Below are 22,440 nucleotides of genomic sequence, written 5' to 3'. Positions count from 1 at the left end.
ACAGCGGCCAACCAGTTGCCCAGCCCTGGAGGTCCATACAAACAAAGTAAAGAGCAGGGGGCCCTAGCATGGTGTCTTTGGCCACTGTGGCACCTGTTGACATCTTTCCTGGTGACTGCCAAGTGATTTTAGAAAGTGGTTGGGGCCAGATAGGGCTTTTGCCCAGCAAGACTTCTGATTAGTCATTGTTGATTGACTGCAGATTTTTTTAAAAAAAGTTGCACCACCACAACTCAGGGATCTTCACTGTGTGATTGAAGAGAAGCTGCAGCAGCCATTTGGTGACTACGGCAGCCATTTTGTCAGTGTGTCCACAACGCTGTGCCAGAATTCCAAAGATGCCCTCAGACTCATAAAGGTTGAAGACCTCTGGTATGGAGGTCTCCTCTGGTATGCCCTCATCTGCTTTTGCCTCCCAGCACTGATATTCAGAGGCTTGCTGCCTCTGGCTATATAGAAGCTCCCTTCAGTAACCAGTAACCATGACTAGTAAGATCACTCCTCCATGATCAGGGGGTGTGGCCTAATATGCAAATGAGTCCCTTTAAAGATATCTGTGCTCATGGCCATGACTGTCTCCCCTGGCAAAGAATTCCACAGTTTAATTACTCCCTGAGTGAAGAAGTATTTCTTTTTGCCTGTCCTGAACCTATTTCTCAACAACTTCATTGTGTGCCCCCAAGTTCTAGTATTATAGGAGAAAGTGTCTCTGAAGTGATGGTTGATGTAGTGATGAAGCCACAAGGTTGAAGGGGGGAAGAACCAAGAGGGAAGTAGAATCGGACAAAATTGTTATTATTTATTAGAATCAGGGGTGGAATTCTAGCAGGAGCTCCTTTGCACATTAGGCCACACACCTCTGATGTAGCCAATCCTCCAAGATCTTACAAGGTTCTTTTTTGTAAGCTCTTGGAGGATTGGCTACATCAGGGGTGTGTGGCCAAATGTGCAAAGGAGCTCCTGCTAGAATTCCACCCCTGGTTAGAATATAAATTGTTAAAATATCTTTATACTGATAAATGCTATGCCAATATTTGTACCAGGTTCCCTGAATTCCCAGCTTTAATTAAAAACCAAACTCAGTCTAATCTTTATCTGGTTAATTGCTTTCTGAAAAGAAGTCTGCACAACCAAGGAAGGAAAGGGGAGAAGGACCAATGTCCCTGTCCTGTCCCGGCTGAGACGGGACTCCACCTGGAGCCCCTCCCGCACCCCCCAGGGCCCCAACCTACTTCCCAGCCTCCCGATGAGACCCTGCCAGCCAAAACACCCACCAGCCCGAGGAGTCGACATGCCTGCGGAGCCACGGTGGCAGCAGCACAGAGGGGGAAGCCAGAGCAATGTCCCACAGAGAGAGCAGGGAAGGTCGAAACCTCGAGCCATGGTGGCTGGTGCCACCACGCCCTGACAGAGCACCAAAGCCCCAGCCACCTCAGGACATGCCCCAGGAAGTCCATCCTCAGCATCCTCGCTTATGAGTGGGGGCAGAGCTAACTTGGGGTGGGACCTGGGAGGTGGGGAGAGGGCTGGGGGAAGGATAAAAGGCCAGAGGCTGAGGGTTTGAGGAGGAAGCAGGCTGATGCAGCACAAGGGCGGCCGACAGAGAGAGAAAGTGGAGCCCAAGCACAGCCGGGGAGAGGCCAGAGTAAAAAGGGTGAAGCAAACCAGCTTGGCCATCCCAAATTCTGAGACCTCCAGGATGCCCCGAGTCAGGGCACACCTAGAGCAGTGGCCATGGCGGGACGTGGCGGGGGCCACCAGGGGCGAGCCAGTCCCTCTCCTAATAGCAAACCTGACCAACTAGACCCGAGTGGGTTGCTGTGGAAATCCCAACACAGTGCATGGTGATAAGGAGCTATGTGGAACCCCTGCTTGTGCTTCTTCCCCAGACCTCTTATATTTAGATGTTTCTTAATGGTGTTCAATTAATTAAAGTAACACTTTACAAGAGAAAATAGTTAAAAAATGAATTTGGGGGAAGGACTTTGTACCCCCCCCCCCTTGCCTGCTCATATTGTTCCCCCTCCGGATTAGACATGATGTGCTGCAACTACGGTAGTTTCAGGCTGGAGCTAGCTGTGAAGATGCCATTTATTCAGCACCTCTTCTTTCCTGCCATTTAAAAGAATGCAATGCGGCATAAACTGCCAGAGACACACAGTAGACTAGTAGCATATTTGCCTAAGTGTGCAGTGCAAACATGAAAGGCGAGATGATATCTGATGAAGAAATAAAGTGAACAAGAGGAGGTGTGGCTAATTAGACCAAGAGAAAAGGAGGTGTGGCCAGGTCTTTGTAAGAAGGAATGTACTTTGTTGGAGCATATAAAAGGAAAAAAGGAGGTACTTTGATGGATGGGGCAGCAGCTTTAGGCAGGAGGAAATTCAATTTGTGGGCATAGACAATTTTTTCCCTGAAGCAACAGTTACAGATCTCCTCTTGCTGCTACTGTGGCAGCACTTGTTTTAATTCATGACTGTAGTTTGTTATCTGTGCAGAAATAATTTAGGGCAGAGGGAAACCCTGTCCTTTTATGAATTCAGTTTGCTTCCATTCAAGTCAGTGGGTTGGGAAAATTAACTAGACCACTTTACAAGCAGTTTGTAAAGCAGGTCTAGTCTACCACTCCGTGGCACAGAGTGGTAAAGCTGCAGTACTGCAGTTGGAGCCCTCTGCTCACGACCTGAGTTCGATTCCAGCAGAAGCTGGGTTCAGGTAGCCAGCTCGAGGTTGACTCAGCCTGCCATCCTTCCGAGGTCAGTAAAATGAGTACCCCGCTTGCTGGGAGGAAAGTGTAATGACCGGGGAAGGCAATGGCAAACCACCCCGTAAAAAGATCTGCCGTGAAAACAGCGTCACCCCAGAGTCAGAAACAACTGGTGCTTGCACAAGGGACCTTTTCTTTCCTAAGTTCAACACCCACCCCAGCAGAGGCTGAACTGTTAACCCCCCCACCCTACTTTTTAGAGGGTAACACTACCACAGATAGGGGTATACACTATCATGTCTTGAACAAAGGGGGAGCAAAAGCAACATATTAAAAATGTTCTGGGCGTAGGAATGGAAGTGAGAACGTGTGATTTGTCAGAAGTATTATCCAGTGCTCATTGGCAACAGTCAAATAAAACACAGTTTCAAAGGTGGAAATGGGACAATAGAATAAAAAAGCTGTAACAGTGTTTGATCTAGCAGAACTAGAATGTCTATCCTACTTTTTCCACCTAATGTGGTTGAAATGGTATCATTATAATTATTAAAGTTTAGAGATCAACCTAATTTATACTAAGCAGCTGGTTTACTGACTGGTTAACTCACATGCATAGAATGAAATGCAAGGAAAAATTTAGATGCTTCTCTCTCTCAGTTACACCCTTCATGATAATCTGGTATTGTAGCACAGTGGTGTGTACTAATATATACTTGATGCAATATGTCCCTCCCTTCTCAGAAAGCTATCATTTTAAAGGTATGGCATAAAAAGAATTTGGCCCGCAGATGCAATATTGGGGGGAGGGGAACAAACCAAAGTTATAGATGCCAGATGTGCTTTTAAAAAATATTTATAAAGGAGGTACTCACCATTCAAACTGCAGCCAGGATCATGGTTTCTATTTTTGCTTTATGTTCTGGAGAATGGCTAGAATATAAGCTCTCTTGCACATAACAAAAGTTTGCCTGCTTTGTTCTGGGCAGTGTGAAAGTTGCTAGGGAACACTTTTTCTTGACAACAGCCAAGCACTTCCCATCTCTCACCCTCAACCCCCCTCATCTGTTGTTTTGCCTTCTGGTGTTCAGGGCTGCCCCCCCCCCCCCCCCCACCAACCCTTTTGAAACATTCAGTAGAAGCAATCTCTCCCCCCTCCCCTCTTTTTTAACAGACAAGCTAAAACAGCTACTCAAAGCAACAACAGATGACTTAACAGAGACACAAGTCCAGGATCCAGAATCTGCAAGAAAACCCAAGTGCCAGTTCTGTTTCCATAGCCACTCAACGCCACTTAACTTGATGTCACACAGTGTTTGTGTCCTCTTTCCCTGACCTGAAAGGTCTCTGGAAGCCCCTATTTGCCCTAGTGGGGAAACTAACATATAGCCCATGGGTACCACACAAGTTTTCCCAAGGGCACAAATGAGTAGTTTCTCAGAACCATTTCATGTCATGAGATGAGAACTGCAGGTCAAGGAGAGGCTAATCTCTCTCTCTTTGCAATCTCAGTTTGGTGTAGTGGTTAAGTGCGGGGACTCTAATCTGGGAGAACTAGGTTTGATTCCCACTCCTCCACAAGCACCTGCTGAGTGACCTTGGGTCAGTCACAGTTCTTGAAAGAGCTGTTCCTCTCAAGAGTAGTTCTCTCAGGCCCATCTACCACACAGGGTGTCTGTTGTGGGGAGGGGAAAGGATAGGAGACTGTAAACCACTCTGAGACTCCGAGTGAAGGGTGGGGTATAAATCCAATCTCTTTTGCAGCTGTTTCAAACTGAATCAGGCCCCTCTCTGTTTGGGGAGGTCTCCCCCCCCCCCCCCAATCAATCAATCTGTATTGCATTTGCAAAAAAAAAGAAAGAAAAAGCAACGGCAACAGTACAAAGTAAAATGGAAATGCCCAACATTATAATATTTGAAAAATAATAAAGTAATAAAGAATGGGACATTTCCCCAGAAAGCATTAAAATGCAATGTCATCATTAAAAATACGGCTAATAGAAACTAAGACCATACAGTCCAGAGACAAAGGACAAGTGACCCAGAGTTGACGAGTCAGGGCTTTTTTTGAGCAGGAATGCACAGGAACGCAGCTCCGGCTAGCTTGATGTCAGGGGTGTGTGGCCTAATATGCAAATGAGTTCCTGCTGGACCTTTTCTGCAAAAAGCTCTGTGCAAAATAATGGTGACATCAGTGGGTGTGGCCTAATATGTAAATGAGTTCCTGCTGGGCTTTTTCTACAAAAAAAGCCATGGGACTAGTCACTAGTCAGATGTACTTTGGTTAGCATGTCCCGTCATCTTTTTATCCTTTACAATTCTGTCAACAAATCTTGCAATTTGGAAAGTAATGAATTTGTCCCTATCTGCCAATATGACTAGTTTCTCCTGATCTGGCCTTCCCAGGAAATGGGATATTTCCCATTTGTTATATTCAGCCTCATATCTTGGACACTGGAATATGATGTGGGACAAATTCTCAATAAACTTTTGATCACAGGAGCAGACTCTTTTCCTATATGGGATTGCATTAAAACAGCCTTCCAGAACTGCAAGCAAGTGTAAAGTCCTTTCTGTATTTGCAGTTCCTTAAATCGGTAATGTATGCTGGAAGAGTCAGGGAAGGGGGAGATTGCTGTCTATAAAGTATAAATGTTCTTCAAGTGCCTACTAGACCTTCATTGTTTTGAGCACTCTGGTCTAACAATTTGCTTTGAGTAATCTGCAGGGTTTTTTCTTTTTGGTAGAAAAAGCCCAGCAGAAACTCATTCGCATATTAGGCCACACCTCCTGAAGTAAAGCCTGCTGGAACTGCGTTCCTGTGTGATCCTGCTCAAAAAAAGCCCTGGTAATTTGGCAGCAGAGAATCCAAAGGTCCACAAGTATTCTACTGAGAAGCTACGGCTAGCCGCTAATCTCTCAATACAAAACTGTGCCATGTGTTACCCTTCATCTCTCCACATATCAAAGTCCAATGTTCTGAGGATGTATAGAAATGATTTTCAGCTGGTAGTTAGTGGTTATTTTATAAAGTATTTTTTTATTATTTTATAAAGGAAGGTTCTTATTGAAGGTAGAGACAACACTACTCTAATCGTGTCTGTTGATGGTGGAACAACTAACAGCTGGCACACAAATTTGTTTTGAGTAATTTCTAAAGACTGGAGATTTCCAGAGTCCCAGGTTACTGCTTGATAAAGCAACTGGGGCAGTAGTTCCATTTTGTAAATGTCTAAGGTTGAAGAAATCAGACATCCTTCTCTCTTCCTGTAAAATCTAAGAATACCTAGATAGCTTTTTTGAGGTTATATTTAGCATAGTTAATATTTTATTTTATTTATTTTTATTTATCTGGGATTTATATCCCGCCCTTCCCACCGAGTGGCTCAGGGCGGCTTACAACATATATAAAACTAACATAAAAATATAAAATTACACTTTAAAATTAACATTTCATAATATATAATTAAAATCAAACATTTGTTATAACTATACATCATTAAAACAGACAGCGGTCGTGGAGCTACACTCTATTCAGCTTCAGATACAAATTCAGTATACAGTATACAGTAGTCGGTATACTGGGCCGTTAGTTGTGGGCCAGCCGGAAGAGGACTGTCTTACAGCCCTGCGGAATTGGGTGAGATCCCGCAGGGCCCTTATACAGGGTGTCCTAGACCCAGACTGATGAAATATTTAAAGCTAGATACTTGTTCTAATGATTTCTCGTTCATTGTCCATTTATAATAATGTGATCTTCTACCAAAAACCATAATCCTGGTTTTATCATAATTAACATTAAGTAGGGTTTTTGTTTTACAGCAGGAGCTGAACTGTCTCAACAGCCTTCTAAAACCAATTATAATATGGGAAATTAGCAGTGTGTCATCTGTATGCAACAAAACTGAAATAGTCTGTTTTGACTGGAAAGAAATGTGGACCCAACAGGAATTCTACCATATCATATACATAAAGACTGAAACGCACTGAGGCCAAAATATAGCTTTGGAATACCCCTTTTGTGGCTTTAACTGCACTAGACGATTGGCCATGGACACTTAATCTGATCCTTAAACAGGTATCTATATATGCTCTAACAGTCTGTTATCTATACTTACATTGCTCAGTTTTCTTCATAAATGGTATCTTGATATGGAACCAAATGCAGCTTTGCGACTGATAAATGCCACATACATTTGCCTAGGTGATCCATTTGAATATTTTTTGATAAGGTGTTGTGCTAGAAGGCAGAGGTCCAGGGCGGAATGTTCCTGCCTAAATCTGATTCGCTGTGAGGCTAACAAGGTGTTTCCAGTTATCCATAGGTCCAGCTTGCATAAAGCTTGCATAGGAGATATTTTGCATAAAAAACTCCTATCACATCCTGCAGGCTTATTGGCCTATATTTAGCTGGATCAGTATGCCCCACCTACTTATAATTTGGGACCACAATAGAAGAGGTCCATTCCTGAAGGGACCTACCAGTCCTATCTATATGAGTAAATAGGGTGGCTAAAACAGGAGCCCACCAGTCCTGGAAAACATTAAGCATAAAGTTTTCACCTGTGGCTGCATGACTCCTAATCATAAAGCTTAGGAATTTTATTTCACTGACAGATACAGGGGGCCACTCATGTCTTTCTGAGTTAAGGCCAAGGCAAGTTCTTGCCAAGGTTCTCTTATTGAGGGTTGATTAGGAGCTACTCAAATGTGTTTTGAGTGCTGTCGGTGTTTTACTGCATATATTGACTACGGTTAGATTTAGGTGCCAGCACTGAGGTCGTCAGAGGATTAGGGCTGCCAAGCTCCCGCTGGGGGTGGGTTTTTCCCTGGCATGGAGCAGGCTGCCAGGGAGCTCCATCTTCATGTGATGTGCCTGGTGGGATGACGTCACCCGGAAGTGACATCATCATGCCGGGCACATCATGCGGGGGATGCTCTAGCATTCGAGTAAAAAACTCTATGGTACCTTTGAGCTTTAACCTGAATTCTAGAACATCCCTGGAGCAATGTGCCTGGTGTGATGATGTCATCCAGGTGATGTCATTGCGTCAGGCAAATCGCACATGCAACACAACTCCCTTACTGCAGCCAAGGTAGGATTTGGCAACCTGCAGAGGATTCATTGCCTGCAGCCCCGGCGCTAGGAGGTCTGGCGCCCCTAGGCAGGGTCCCTTCCTCCCGCCCCCCAGACTTTCTTTGTGCATGACCTGATGACGTCACCAGAAGTGATGTCGTCGGGCTGCGTGAGCATCGCACACAGCCCGCCCTCCCCTGCTCCAAAGGGAGCCATCCGGCGAGGACAGGGAGGTGGCGGAGAGGTGGGCAGGGAGGCATGCAGTGGCAGGCCTGGGGAGGCTTCAGCAGGCAAGGGGAGGTGGCGTACGGCGGTGTGGGGAGGAGGCGAGCGTAGAGAGGCGGACGGGCCGAGGAGGCAGCAGGCGCTGGGAGAGGGGGCAGCTCATGGCGTCCCTAGGCCAAGTGGCGCCTGAGGCGGCTGCCTACTTGGTCTACTCCCATGCGCTGGCCCTGATTGCCTGACATAGTTGCCCAGACATTTAAGGCTTACTACAGAAATGGGTTGCATAGCAGTCATTCCTTCTTCCCAGGCGACTTGGGAAATGCAACTCTGCAAGCAAAGCTAGAGATTAAGAGGAAAATGGTCAGCACTTTCAGTTCCTTGAATTCCTTCGGGGAAACCATGGCAATTAAACTAAGTAGAAGATGAATCTGAAAGATAGCTCTGTCATTGTTTGGTTTAGTTTGTTACACCCACACCCAGCTGTAATGATATTTTTCCTGGACTAAATTCTGAATGGTGAATGCATTTTGGTTTGAGCAAACTGCAGAAAAAAAATCACACTGTGCCATGCAGTGTCTGTAATGCTGCCAAGAGCTTGATTTACAAGCCTCCCTCAAGTTGTTTCCCATAATAGAAAAGGAGTTTTGGATGTGTGCCACATACTGGTTTGTGCTGAATTCATACATGACCTGGAACCCAAAAGGAAACAAGGAAATCCAAGCAGGGGAGGAACTGAGGAAGATCCAGCAAGCTTACAGTTACCATGACCAAAGTCACCCACTTCAGTGCAAACTTGCCATTTCTGTATAAATACACAGTTACGCATATACATTTATAATGCATAGGTTTCCATATGTGTGGGTGTACAAGGATAAGCCCATCCCATCCACAATGGCTGGGTGATTTCTGAAGCCCTGTTTCATTTCCCAGCAAGAAATCCTTACTTGTCTGGGCATCCGAGGAAACAATTGTGGTTGGTCAACCTGGAGATCTCCTGCTATTACAAATGATTTCCAGATGACCTGTTAGAGTATAGGTCCAATCCAAACCAAATTCCCAAATCCGAGTCAAAAGTTCAGTCCAAAGGTTGGCTACTGAAAGAGCAAAGTCCAGTTCGCAGCAGTATGCAGGAAGCAAGGTCCAACAGTCTGAGGTCATTCAGATGGTTGTTGAGCAGGTTCAGGGGTCATCGTTCAGAGTCAGGTAGTGCAGGAGTCTTAGGAGAGAACACAGGGTGTGTTCACACGCTAAATAATGCACTTTGCAACTGGATTTGTACTATGTAAGAATGGCAAAATCCACTTGCAAACAGTCACTGTGTGAAAGCACCCGCAGTCTGCTGCAGTAGTCGTGGCAACAGCCTGGCATGTTGCTTCTACATCTGACTCATCTACTGCTTCCCCTTTTATGCTAGGCTCACAGCTGAGTCTCGTTGGGCTTGTGAGTGAGCTGTCAGCCTGGCTTGCTAATCCCAGGTGATCCTCCTGAGATGTCAGACCCAGGTGCTGTCGGGTGGCCAGGCGTGTGTGCTCTGCCTCCTTTTCAGGAGTCCCAACTGCGCCCTTCTGCACTGGCGCTCAAGCGGCTCTGGGGATTGGGCAGCGATGCCACCTGTGACATCCCATATGGATCCCAGATTGTTGAGGTGTTGCATTCCAGGGGTGACTCCTTGGCACACCTGATGTTCATGGGGTCTGAGGGCACGCTATCAGTATCCAACTGTGTGCTGGGGCCTGCCCCCGATGTTTCTGTGTCATTGACAGTGCTATAAGACTTGCCAGAACTGGCTGGCTTGGACCAACCCACGACATGACCAAGATGGGTTCCCTTGGGGAAAATGGCTGCTTTGGAGGGTGGACTCTATTGGCATTATATACCACTCCCCCAAACCCCACCCTCCCCAGGCTCCGCCCCCAGAATCTCATGTAGTTATGAGAATGGCCAGTTGTTATGATGATAGAGTTATGGGCTGGTTGTGAGGAGGGTTCTCTCTAAGCTGAGTTAGTGTGAGCTAGCTCACAGATTTTTAGCTTCCAGCTCACACATTTTTGTCTTAGCTTAGGAAGGATTACCCCAGAGCACACTAATTTATGCAGGAGCTCACGACTTTAAAGCCAGTATCTCACAAAGTAGAATTTTTGCTCGCAAGCCTCTGCAGCTTAGAGGGAACATTGGTTGTGAGAAGGATGAGGTCTGACAGCAGAGGCCACAGAGCAGGGGATTGTAGTAGTCAAGATGAGAAATGATGAGAGCATGAACCGCAGATTTTGCCAAAGGGACAGAAAGAAATGGCTGTACTTGCTGTGTGAGCAAAAGTGACATGATTTGTACAGGATGGAAACAGGGCCGGTGCTAGGCTTTCTGGTGCCCTAGACGAATCACCCACTAGTGCCCTCCATTATTTAAAAAAAAAAAATAGGAAAAATGAAGAGCGCCAAACTTGAAACTTTTCACATTTTTAATTTATTGATTTTTAATTTTAATTTTTCAAAAAGATGTGATATTTTTTAAAAAATGTGAGAATAAGCACTTGCCGGCCATGCCAGGAAGGAGGGTGGTGGGATAGGATGAGGTGGGAGGCCAAGTCACGCATCGGGGAGAGGGGGGTGGCTTGGCTTTGTTGAGGGCAGCTTGGTGACGGGAGAGCACAAGGTGACAGCGGTCAGGAGCAAGAGTCATATGTCGGAGAGGGGGCGCCCAGTGGTGCCCCCTAGGCCAGGTGGCACCCTAGGTGACTGCCTACTTTCCCTGCTCCCATGCACCGGCCCTGGATGGAAATGAGGCATCAAAGATAATGCCAAGACTTTGTCTAACAGGTGACACTGCCAGTTGATATGGAACACCAAGAAAAGAGGGTTTGGGAGGCACTATGAGGCAGCTGGTCCAAAGGCACTGAGTGGCAGAAATATCAGACATCTAGTTGGGAGATGTGGGATTAGGTGGAGGAGGGAAATTTTGAGGTAGAGAAGTACCCTGTCTCATCAGCATAAGCTTATATTGAAAGCCATGATGTTTGATGAGGTCATCCAGGGACAGCATGTAGAGAGGGAATAGCAGAGGGTCAAGAACAGATTCCTGAGATCTCTCCCCCATGGGAAAAAGAAAGCAGAGGACAACTTTCCCTTCTGAAAAAGTCTGGAAAGAAGTTGGAAGAGAACTAGCTGAAGATTAGGGTTGCCAACTCCGGGTTGGGAAATGCCTAAAGATTTAGGGGTGAAACCTGGGTAGGGCAGAGTCTGAGGAGAAAGGTGAGCTCAGCCAGATGTAGTACCAGAGAGTCTACCCTCCAAAGCAGCCATTTTCTTCTGGGGAACTGATCTGTGGAGACTGGAGATTGGTTATAATTCCAAGAGATCTCCATGCCCTACCTGGAGGTTGGCATGCCTACCTGAGGGCTGATCTGTACAGCCTGATGTCACAAAGGGAGTCAAACAGGAAATGATGACATGTCCCTAAATCATCTGTGAGGCTAGGAAGGATAAGGGCCAATTAGAGAGCTTTGGGTCTGTCAGCATTTTCAGTGGCATGTAAAGGGCAGAAGCTACATTGTGCGTGTACGTGTGGAGGGATCAAGACTGTTGGGGAGAGAAAATGGTCATGGCTGGTGCTTAGAAAATGAGGTAGTTTATTATGAGAACAGGAGAATATTTTAAAACTGCTGTTCAGAGATGGATAATGCTGAAGGGAATCTGAGGGCAATGGTAATAATGGGGGTGAAGAGGGTCATTTTGGGGATAAAATTCCCAGTGTATGTTAAATCTACTTCAGCCAAAACAATGAAGTGCCTTATTGGTCCTTAAAGACAAACCCTATGGCTTGTGTCATTATGGACATACAGCCTACTCAGCCAATGCCACCTCAGATTTATGATGCCATATGACTCTTTGCTGATTTGTGGTATTTAGCGTGAGACTTTGTGTAGGTTAGAGAGCCAATGAAATGCAATGGTTAAGAGTGGCAGACTCTAATCTGGAGAACTGGGTTTGATTCCCCACTCCTCCTCCACATGAAGCTGGTTGGATGACCTTGAGCCAGTCGCAATACTCTCTTGCAGAACTCTCTCAGCCCCACCACCTACCTCACAAGGTACCTGTGGTGAGGAAGGGAAGGCAAGGCAATTGTAAGCTCCTTTGAGAGTCCTTAAGGTAGCTTCATAGTTCAATGCTAATTTATATATTTTGGCAATAACATGAGCATCGTTCAGAGGTCTATTCAAATACAGTCTTATTTTCCTCAAAATCATATAATGGTCTGTCCATTTTAAATCTTTCTAACAATTGTGCATAAAGAAACCATTGGCAATTATAACCTTTTAATAAATCTTCCCTTTGTTTCATTTTATATTCACCTTGAAAGAAAACTAATAAGTTTCAGAAAGCTACCCATTCTTCCATTGGTAACATCATTGTTGTTCAGTCGCACAGTCGAGTCTGACTCTTTGAGACCCCATGTACAAAGTCCGGCCAGCCCTCCTGTCTTCTGCCATCCCCTTCTTCTTTTGCCTTCTGTCTTTCCCAGCATCAGGATTTTCTCCAGTGAGTGCTCCCTTCTTATTTGGTGGCCAAAGTATTTGAGCTTCAGCTTCAGCATCTGACCTTCCAGGGAACAGTCTGGGTTGATTTCCCTTAGGACTGACTGATTTGATCTTCTTGCAGTTCAAGGGACTCTCAAGATTCTTCTCCAGCACCACAGCTCAAAAGCATTTATTCTTCTGCACTCGGTCTTCCTTATGGTCCAACTCCCATAGCTATACATTACTACTGGGAATACCATTGCCTTGGCTATATGGACTTTTGTTGGCAGGATGTAGTCTCTACTTTTTATTATACTGCCCAGGTTCGCCATAGCTGTCCTCCCAAGGAGCAAACGTCTTTTAACTTCGTGGCTACAGTCATCATCTGCAGTGATCTTGGATCCCAGAAATGTGAAGTCTGTCACTACTTCCATGTCTTCCCCTTCTATTTGCCAAGGTGTGATGGGGCCAGATGCCATGATCTTAGTTTTTTTGATGTTGAGTTTCAAGCCTACTTTTGTGCTCTCCTCTTTCACCCTTAACCAGAGGTTCTTACACCAACTCTAACTACATGGAGAAATATGATCTGGGATTATTCTTAACAAATTTGCTTATTCAAATAAATATATGCCCCCAACTTTGTACGAAAAGAGGTCATAGAGATATGGTACCCAGTGGTAACTCACCTGGAGTGAGCAAAATATTATTCCTAGAAATGCAGTGTATCAAAAGTTGATCTTCTTTTGACTTCTGTGAGTGTAATTGTTGTTATTATTGTTGTTATTATATTGTTGGGTTCTTATGAGCAATTTATCTTTACATGTAATTGTATCTTTTATCGAAAAACAATAAAGTTTGTATTAAAAACAAGAGGTTTTTTAGGTCCTCCTCACTTTCTGCCATTAGAGTGGTGTCATCTGCATATCTGAGGCTGTTGATGCTTTTCCCAGCAATCTTAATTCTGGCTTGTGCTTCATCCAGGCCAGCATTCCGCACGATGTATTCTGCATATAAATTAAATAAGCAGGGTGACAATATACATCCTTGTCAAACCCCCTTTCCTATTCTAAACCAATCAGTTGTTCTATATCTCATTCTGACAGTTGCTTCTTGACGCTTATACAGGTTTCTCAGGAGACATGTGAGGAGGTCTGCTACTCCCATCTCTTTAAGGACTTGCTACAGTTTGTTGTGATCCACACAATTGAAGGCTTTAGATTAGTCAATGAAGCAGAAATAAACGTTTTTCTGACACTCCCGTGCTTTCTCCATAATCCAGTGAATGTTGGCAATTTGATCTCTAGTTCCTCTACCTCTCCGAAACCCAGCTTGAACTTCTGGTAGTTCCCGATCTACATACTGCTGAAGCCTAGCTTGTAGGATCTTTAACATGACCTTGCTGGCATGTGAAATGAGTGCAATGGTGCGATAGTTTGAACATTCCTTGGCATTACCCTTCTTTGGGATTGGAATTTAAACTGATCTTTCCCACTATTGCGTTTTCCAAATTTGCTGACATAATGTGTGCATCGCTTTAACAGCATCATCTTTTAGGACTTTGAATAGCTCAACTGGGATAACATCTCTTATCCATAAACGGAGAAAATCATGGTTTTGGGTTTTTTTTTTAATATAACTTAGATTTATATTTATTCCAAATCCTCAATAATGCATGTCTAATATAGTGGCTTTTCAAGTCTACATTTATTTTAAATTTTTCATACTAAAGATATCCATGCCACTCAAATCTTAAGTCGTGTCCCTCTAGTTCCAATAATCTTTTGTCCCTCATCAACAACCATTCTGGCTGGCTTGGTGTCAGGTGGTGTGGCCTAATATGCAAATGAGTTCCTGCTGGGATTTTTCTACCAAAAAGCCCTGGTTAAATTTACTTCTTTAATTAAAGAAAACACATTAGGTACTTTTATTGCTAGCTGGAAGCCCCTTATTGACTTTCTACATGCAAAAGAAAAGTAGTGTTAAAAAAAAATACCAGTGTCAATATTTAAAAATCAGAACACAGTCCAAGATGGCAGTACAGTTTCAGTAATGAGATTGTATTGTAGGGTTGCCAGCCTCCAGGTGGGGCCTGGAGGCCTCCTGCTTTTACAGCTTCTCTCCAGCTGGCAGACATCAGCTTCCTTGGAGAAAGTGGCTGCTTTGTAGGGTGGACTCTAGTCTATGACACTGTACCATGTTGAGTCCCCTTGCCCTCTCCTGGATCCACCCCCAACGTTTCCTGGTATTTTCCAACACAGACCTGGCAATTCTAGGATTTTGCTTTGTTGCAGAGATATTGGATTGGGATAATCTGTAAAGAGATGTCTGTCTGTCTATCTATCGAACATATGAAGCTGCCTTATACTGAATCAGACCCTCCGTCCATCAAAGTCAGTATTGTCTACTTAGACTGGCAGCGGCTCTTCGTCTGTCTATAAGAATATTACGCAGAGACTCTTCAAAGTAGGAAAAAGGAGGGTACAAAAGGACCAGCTCTTCATCTGCACAACAGGGCAAACATTCAAGAGACAAAAACATTCAACAGTCGCGGAACTGACACGGCCCAGCGGGCGTCGGCAGAGGGCGCTGTGGCTGCAGGCTGGCGGGAGAGAAGCTCTGCGGGGGACTGGGGCGAAATCGAAAGCAGGGCGCCTGGGCCTGTTTCCGGACCGGCTTCGGGCGGAGGCGTTTTTGTTTCCAATCTCAGCAGGGCCGCGGAGACTGAGCGAGGGGGCGGCGCGGCTCTCGCCCGGCCTCTTTCTCCGTAGCCACTCGCGAGCACAAGACGGGGGCCGCCTCCTCGCTCCTCTCCTCCCGCCGCCCAGAAGACGCAAGGCCGCCGAGTCGGGGACGGAGAAGAGGAGCACCGTCCCCCGCGCCCGGTCGGAGCTGAGCGACGCGGCAGAGAGTCATGGTGAGCTCCCTCCTGGGCAGCCCCTCTTGGCGATGCGGGCGGGGAGCAGCGGAGGAGGTGGATGGGCGCCATCCCTTCCTGCAGTGGTTCCTATTAGCCGTCTTCTTCTTATTATTTGGACTCCCCCTCTTCTAGGCGTCTCCCTTCTGTCCCCCACCCCGCCGCCGCCACTTGCTCCACAGGCGAGGCAGAGCCATCTTCGCACGCTGCCCTGTGGCGTCGGCGCACGAATCCGGCGCAGAGGGAACGACAACGCGGGGTCTCCGGCCCTCCCTCCTTTCCCCCCTGAACCGCCCATCGGAGAGGGCAAGTTCAGTGCAAGTCACAGATCTTTCCAGAACGATCTGAGGTCGAGAGGGCAAGAGGGAGGGCGGCGATAGGGATCTCCCTCTACATATCTAGTATATTCAGCGCTTCTGTTTACTCGCTGTGGGTTGAGGAAACATTCTTGGCTTCCTTCACTCTGCCTCAGGATCCGATCCCGACTTGCCTCAGTTTCTCTGCCTCTCTACTTCAGGGGTCGAGTGACTCCCTCAGGAGGGGCTACCCAGGGCTAAAATGCATTTTCTTTATATCCCCTTTGCCCCTGTGCCTTTGTGCTTTGCTGTGTTGGTTCTCTAGTCACTTATCATTTTTTTTGTCCTTCTGTGAATCCCCTTTCTTGGCCAACAGTAAAAAGAAAGAAAAGAGAAAGTCTCTAGGAAATGATGAAACTGACTCAATTCTGTCAATTGTAGGCATAAGTCACTTATGGGGACTGAAATGAGATGACTCCCCCCCCCCCCCTTTTATTTCTAAACAAGGAAGCAAAGGAGGTAGAGCAGGAAGAAGCTCGTGTCCTGATCAAAGCATCTTTCAAAGCTTAATCCTTTAATATAGCTCTTTATAGAGAGCTTCAGGGGAGTATCTGGGCTTAACCCCAATAAATTGCTTTCTAAAAGCTCTGCCAGTGATTCCATAGAAGAAGCTGATTGAGGAATTGTTTTGGCACTTGGAGAAACTAAGGGCAGGTTCATTGTGGTCTGTTTTTCTCCTTGTACACTATTCTTAGGTGTGTGGTTGCATGGAGCAGTGTTTCTCTGTGCAGTATCACACAAGTACATTCTTCAGCAATTCCTGTGATTTTAGTGGTTCCAGAAAGAAAGCTGTTGCAGAAACTACTACATGTGCCTGTTTTGTCCAGTGTAGAAACATTGCAAAACATATTGTTGCTCTCTTTAAATATGTGTACTTGGGAGTAGATGGCAAGGAGAAACCAAGCTGAAAATGGAGTAGTGATTCCTCCTGTTGGAGCTGTGTGAGCATAGTCAGGATTGCAGAAACTGATGCAGAGTGCTGTTTGTTCATGTGTTTACTTGGGGGGGGGGGATCAGCTGTGAGCGCTACTACAGAAAACAAAGATCGGCCAGACTTATTGTGGGCAACAATCTGAAGTTCCTGTGTTTTTGCGCTCACAGTCATGGCTTCACTCTACCTTTTCACCTTCAGTATGGACATGTTAATTTGTCGCATGTGATGGTGTATGTATAGGTGACATCCATGTAGAAAAATGGTCAATGTGTGAAACTATCTTCAGAATTGTTTCAAATATGGCATGAGTGTGGGTCTGTGTGTGAAATGAGCAGTTTGCTTTTCTGTAAACCTGCTCCCACTGTTTAAATGCAGGGTGATTTTTTAATGTGCAGGAAAGTGTGGTTAAGGGGAGGTGTAATATCGGGGGAAAAAACTACTAGTGTGGAGTCACTTCACTGTATTCAAACTTTGCTTGTCCATTATATAAACTGTGGATGGGCAGGCTTTTTTGGGCTGAGTGTGGAGTCTACCTGTGAAGATGCTAGTGTACTTAGAAAAACAAAAGAAATGAGAAGACAAAGGTTGCACATTTGTGCAAGCCAAGTCTTTGTAATGATGCCAGTGGTTGTACTTGGGTGCAAGCCAAGCCCTAGTAATAATGCCAGTGGAGCTCATGTCAAACCCAGCTGGTGGCCAGAAACAGTAGAAGAACAAGAGTTGGTTCTATAGCCCACCCTTCACTACCCAAAGGAGTCTTGGAGCAGCTTACAATCGTCTTTCCTTCCTCTTCCCACAACAGACACCCTGTGAGGTAGGTAGAACGGAGAGAGTTCTGACCGATCTGTGACTGGCCTAAGGTTAGCCATCTGGCTTTATGGAGAGGAGGAGTGGGGATTCAAACCCGGTTCTCCAGATAAGAATCTGCCACTCTTCACCACTACATCAAGCTGGCTCTCTTAATTCTTCACTAAGCAGTGATGAGCATAAACCATGTCTATTATATTTTCTCATGTTATTGACTTCGGGAGCGCTACCGGTGCTTCGGGCACCTACTTTTGGTTGGCTGGGTGGAGAACTGCCCCTGCATGCTGAATAGAATGTTCTGGTTGGGGCGCCACTGCTTTTAGTTGTTTCCTCCTAGTATAAAACCCATTTTCATCATCATTGCTGCTTTCAGAAAGTGCATGTTTCAAATTGTGGGTTTTTTTTCTTTAAGTGAAAGAGCCCTGTGGCACAGAGTGGTAAAGCTGTAGTACTGCAGTCCTAAGCTCTGCTCACGACCTGAGTTTGATCCCGATGGCAGCTGGGTTCAGGTAGCCAGCTCGAGGTTGACTCAGCCTTCCATCCTTCCGAGGTCGGTAAAATTAGCAACCAGCTTGCTGGGGGGAAAGTGTAGATGACTGGGGAAGGCAATGACAAACCACCCCGTAGAAAGTCTGCCGTGAAAATGTTGTCATACGACGTCACCCCAGAGTCAGAAATGACTGGTGCTTGCACAGGGGACTACCTTTACCTCTTTTCTTTAAGTGATATATCCCATTGTTTAGAATGAGCCACAAATGAGCCCTAAATGTTGAGAGTACAGACATTAATTCTGCTCCAGTCATTTATGTGCAATTACTGGTTTCTGTGAGATGCACATCAAATGATATATCCATCCCAAGCATTAGAACAAATTTTGAGTTCAGTGGCACCTTTAAGACCAACAGAAACCAGATGTGTATCATCTGTATACACAGAAACCTGCTTTCATATTTGGGCAACCCACAACAGCACTGTGTTCAGTATTAGATAACGAACATTCCAGATGGTAAGTAGCTCACAAGATGTCCTTTAAAGTGGCCATCAGAGCTATCATTAGTTGGAATTAAATTAAGTTTCTGTATCTGTACTGTTTTTTAAAGGGATCCTCCCCATGGACAATTGAAACATAAATGTATGAGATCTACTCTCTCATCCTCATTTGCAGTTCTCTTCATTCCTAGACAGTATTAATATACATATACAGCAGATCTTCTGTGTGGGTTTTCATTTTCAAACTGTCTCCCTTCAAATTCTGTAATTTGCTGTTTATTTGTAGAGTGTCTCAATCTATTCAGGCACATCTAGGCATGCATCTCAAGCCAAAGAGTACACACACAATACTTGGGCTTCAGTTTTTCTGTCTGCATGCCATGTGTTTTCTTTTCATTTTTAATTATAGGTTTGCAACCATCTTTAACTTAAGACTCAACTAGTCTCACCAGTCTAACTGAAGGAATTTTCCTGCAGTAGGGGAGTAATACAGTAAGGTCACTTAGGGTATGCTGAAATGGAGCAAGAATGTAGCTGTGTATGAAACCTATCTCCTGAGGCACTAAGTAAGAAGCCTGTGTCTCACCTGTACCTCTTAGGGAACTGACATGACTAAATGTAAACCCCGCCCCCAAATAAACATTCAATTTCCAATATAAAATTAGTAGTTCAGGGAGAAAGGTTCTAGCTTAGCATCATCCATAACATTGTAATTTTCTATGTATGGGATTTTTTTTCTGGAGAAAACCAGTTTGGTGTATTAGTTAGAATATTGAACTAGAACTGGGAAGGCTTGACGTCACACCTCCAGAGTGCTGTGAGTGGCTCAATCACTGAGCCAGTCTCCTTCTCTTAGCCTGAACTGACTCATGGGCTTGTTTGGAGGACAAAATAGAGAAAGGGAGAATGATGTATACCTCTCTGAGCTCCTTGGAAGAAATGTGGGATAACATTAATATCTTCATTTGAGCCAACATCTGCGTTTTAAAGTAATGTAATACATACAGAAAGACAGAGAGATTTACTGAGAAGTTGGCCATAGTCCCAGGGGATTAAAGTTAAGGGACTGTGAAAAGAATAGCTTTGAACATGGTCTCCACTGCAGGATTTGCACCTAAAACTGCTTAGTCTCTGTCAGACATGCCATATTTTTAGTTAATATGTTCTTAATTTGCTGCACCAGAAATATTGAATGTAATAATGTTTAATACCTTTTGTTTGACACAGCAGTGGCCAAACTGTGGCTTGGGAGCCACATGTGGCTCTTTCACACATATTGTGTGGCTCTCAAAGTGCCCCCCCCTCCCTTCAGCCATCTTGGAGAAGGCATTTGTCTCTTTAAATCATTTCTCCAAGCCAGCCAGCAGCGTGGAGAATACATTTAAAGGTAAAGTTGCTTTCTTTCCACCTCTCCCTTCCCTTTTCCTTCCTTCCTCACTACATCCTCTGGCAGCAAATCCCTCATTTTAATTACTTGCTGTGTTTCTTTTTGTCTGTCCTGAGATTGCTGTCCATTAGCTTCGCTGAGTTTGGGTATTTTGGAAGAGAGAGAAGATGTTCTCTTTGCCCATGGCCTGCATCTGTGGATAGTTAAATCTGTGGATTGGAGCCATGTGGAGGCTAAACAGACCATTCTTCAAACTTGGGGCACTCCTCAGGTTTGAAGAAGAAACTGAAATGTTTAAATTCCCGTCAAAGTTTACATACATACCCACACACATTCAGGGGTTGTTTTGTAGAAAAGGTTCAGGAGCTCAGGAGCACATTTTTTTTGGTTTTTTTAAATTTTCCCAATATATTTAGACCTTCATCTCTCATCACCTCAGTTTGAGTCAGTTCTTCAGACTCCATTCCTGAAAATAGCCTCTTTGCTTGGGTGGCTGCTGGGCTGTGATGCGACTGGGCTAGCCTGGCCTACCCATCTTCCTTCAGTGATCCTTTTATTTTTGGTCATCTAAGAGGCCAGCTGCCTCTCTGAGTGGTGGCCTGGTTTGGATATAGCTAAAGAAATGCTCATTGTTTACTTAAACATTTAACAGTCTTCTCCATTTCTCTTTTTCCCCCTCTTGTGTAATTATTAATTTACACTTTTGTCAGTCTCACTTGTCCCTTCTGTTCACTTTGTTGAGGAAGACTTTCCATTTTTTAAAAGAAGCCCTTTTGCCCTTGATGGCTTCCTTGTTAACCACACAGGTATCCTTTTAGGCTTGGTAGTACCTTTCCTAACCTGGGGGGATGCATTCTGTTTGGACTTCAATTAGTGTGGTTGTAAATCGCTTTCCAGCATCCTCTAATCATTGGAGACTCTTGTGTTTCCATTTCAGCCTCCTTTTAAGTGTTCTGCACACTTTTGTAAAGTTTCCACTTTTGAAATCAAATGTTAATATTTTAGGCTTAAGGGTAACTTTCCAATTCCATTGATATGAATGTGAAACTTAAGCATTGTGGTTACTGTTCCTTACTGGTGCAACAACAGTGATATCTTGTACTGTGTTCCAGGCATCACCAAGTTCAAGATCATTATCCTTCTGGTTGGCTCTGTGACCAGCTGGTCCAGTGCACAGTCATTTATGATGTTTAATAATGTGACTTTATTTTGACAGCATAACACCCCCCCTTACAAGTAATTGTTGGAGTTGAGTTTGGTATTAATGAGGGCTGAGATGGCAGTGCAAGAAAATGAAGATGCAGCTTTAAGAGAGATTGTTAAGAGAATATGGAATCCTCTATGCTGCATTGTCATTTTAGTTGGGATTAAACTTTGAACAAAGTTATGACTGTGGACTGGAATAAGATGCTTTGATGTAGGAAAGTTAAAGATCAGAAAGCCCAAAAGAAATGAGTCTGAAAGAAAGAAAGAATTCCAAGAAGACAAGAATTTTGAAAGAAATAATTCCAAGAAGACAAGAAGACAATCAGCTGAAAAAGAAAAATCTAAAGGAAGTCTATGCCAAGTAGGCAGCTTGAGGAAAATGAAGAGAGGTACGGAATTGGTGCAAGAAGGGGCTAAAAACACAGGGGGCTCTGGAGACGCTTCATACGTCATGCTAAAGATGAGAAGGAGATATAAACTGTGGAGGAGGGGGGAAGAGAGGAGTGCTAGAGAGAGTGGTCAAGAATCAAGGAGGCTCAAGGAAGTGGGACCAAGAGAGTAGAATTGAAGTAAGACCATAAGAAAACTCTTGCTGGATCAGACCATCTAGCCCAGCATCCTGTGTCACCCAGGCGCAAACGGAATAATGGCAAGGCTTCCCCTGGTGCCACCTTCTATCACTGGTATTAAAAAGTTTGCTGCCTCTGGGTAGGGAGGTTTCATGAAGTCACTGTGGCTAATAGCAGTTGATGAATCTATCCTTTATCAGTCTCCATTAATTAATCCTAAATATTTATTAAATTTCTAAACCTTCCTCCCCTGGGGGGGCTCAGGGTGGACAACATATTTAAATACAATTCAGTTAAAACAAATAAATAAATACATTTAAAACCAGCTAATCAGTCATAATTCTAATAAACCAGTAGAAGCAAGGTCTTTGAGTCTTGGGTGGTGTTCTGCACGTGGATGAAGTGCAAAACCCCCCAACATTACTGACCTCAGCATAAACCTGGTGGAGAAATTAATTCTCCATTAATCTTCCTTAATTTTAAAGCTATCTGTATTTGTGGCTATCACTACATCCTCTGGCAGTGAGTTCCACAGTTTCATTATTCAGTTAATAAATGAGTATTTCCTTTTGTCTTTCTCAACAACTTCACTGGATGCCCCTGAGTTTTAGTGTTATGCGGGAGGGAGAAAATCATAGGGTTGGAAGGTAAAGGTAAAGTTGCTTTCTTTCTACCTCTCCTTCCCCCCATTTTCTTTCCTTCCTTGTGGCTCTCAAACATCTGACATTTATTCTATGTGGCGCTTAAGTTTAGCAAGT

At 44.6% G+C, this 22,440-nt stretch overlaps 1 protein-coding gene across 1 annotated transcript in view; it reads left to right on the top strand.

The window, feature by feature from the left end:
- The first annotated feature begins 15,159 nt into the window (after positions 1-15,159).
- Positions 15,160-22,440, top strand: part of SGPL1 (sphingosine-1-phosphate lyase 1) — a 57,834-nt gene continuing 50,553 nt past the window's right edge. The window contains exon 1 of the mRNA XM_060241183.1: positions 15,160-15,433. Coding sequence (XP_060097166.1) covers positions 15,431-15,433 — 3 coding nt within the window. The 5' untranslated portion in view covers positions 15,160-15,430. The remainder of the gene's footprint in view (positions 15,434-22,440) is intronic.

Source organism: Heteronotia binoei, chromosome 6 (genome assembly GCF_032191835.1).
Source record: "Heteronotia binoei isolate CCM8104 ecotype False Entrance Well chromosome 6, APGP_CSIRO_Hbin_v1, whole genome shotgun sequence".
Taxonomy (NCBI): Eukaryota; Metazoa; Chordata; class Lepidosauria; order Squamata; family Gekkonidae; genus Heteronotia; species Heteronotia binoei.
This window is presented reverse-complemented; position numbering and strand designations above follow the sequence as displayed.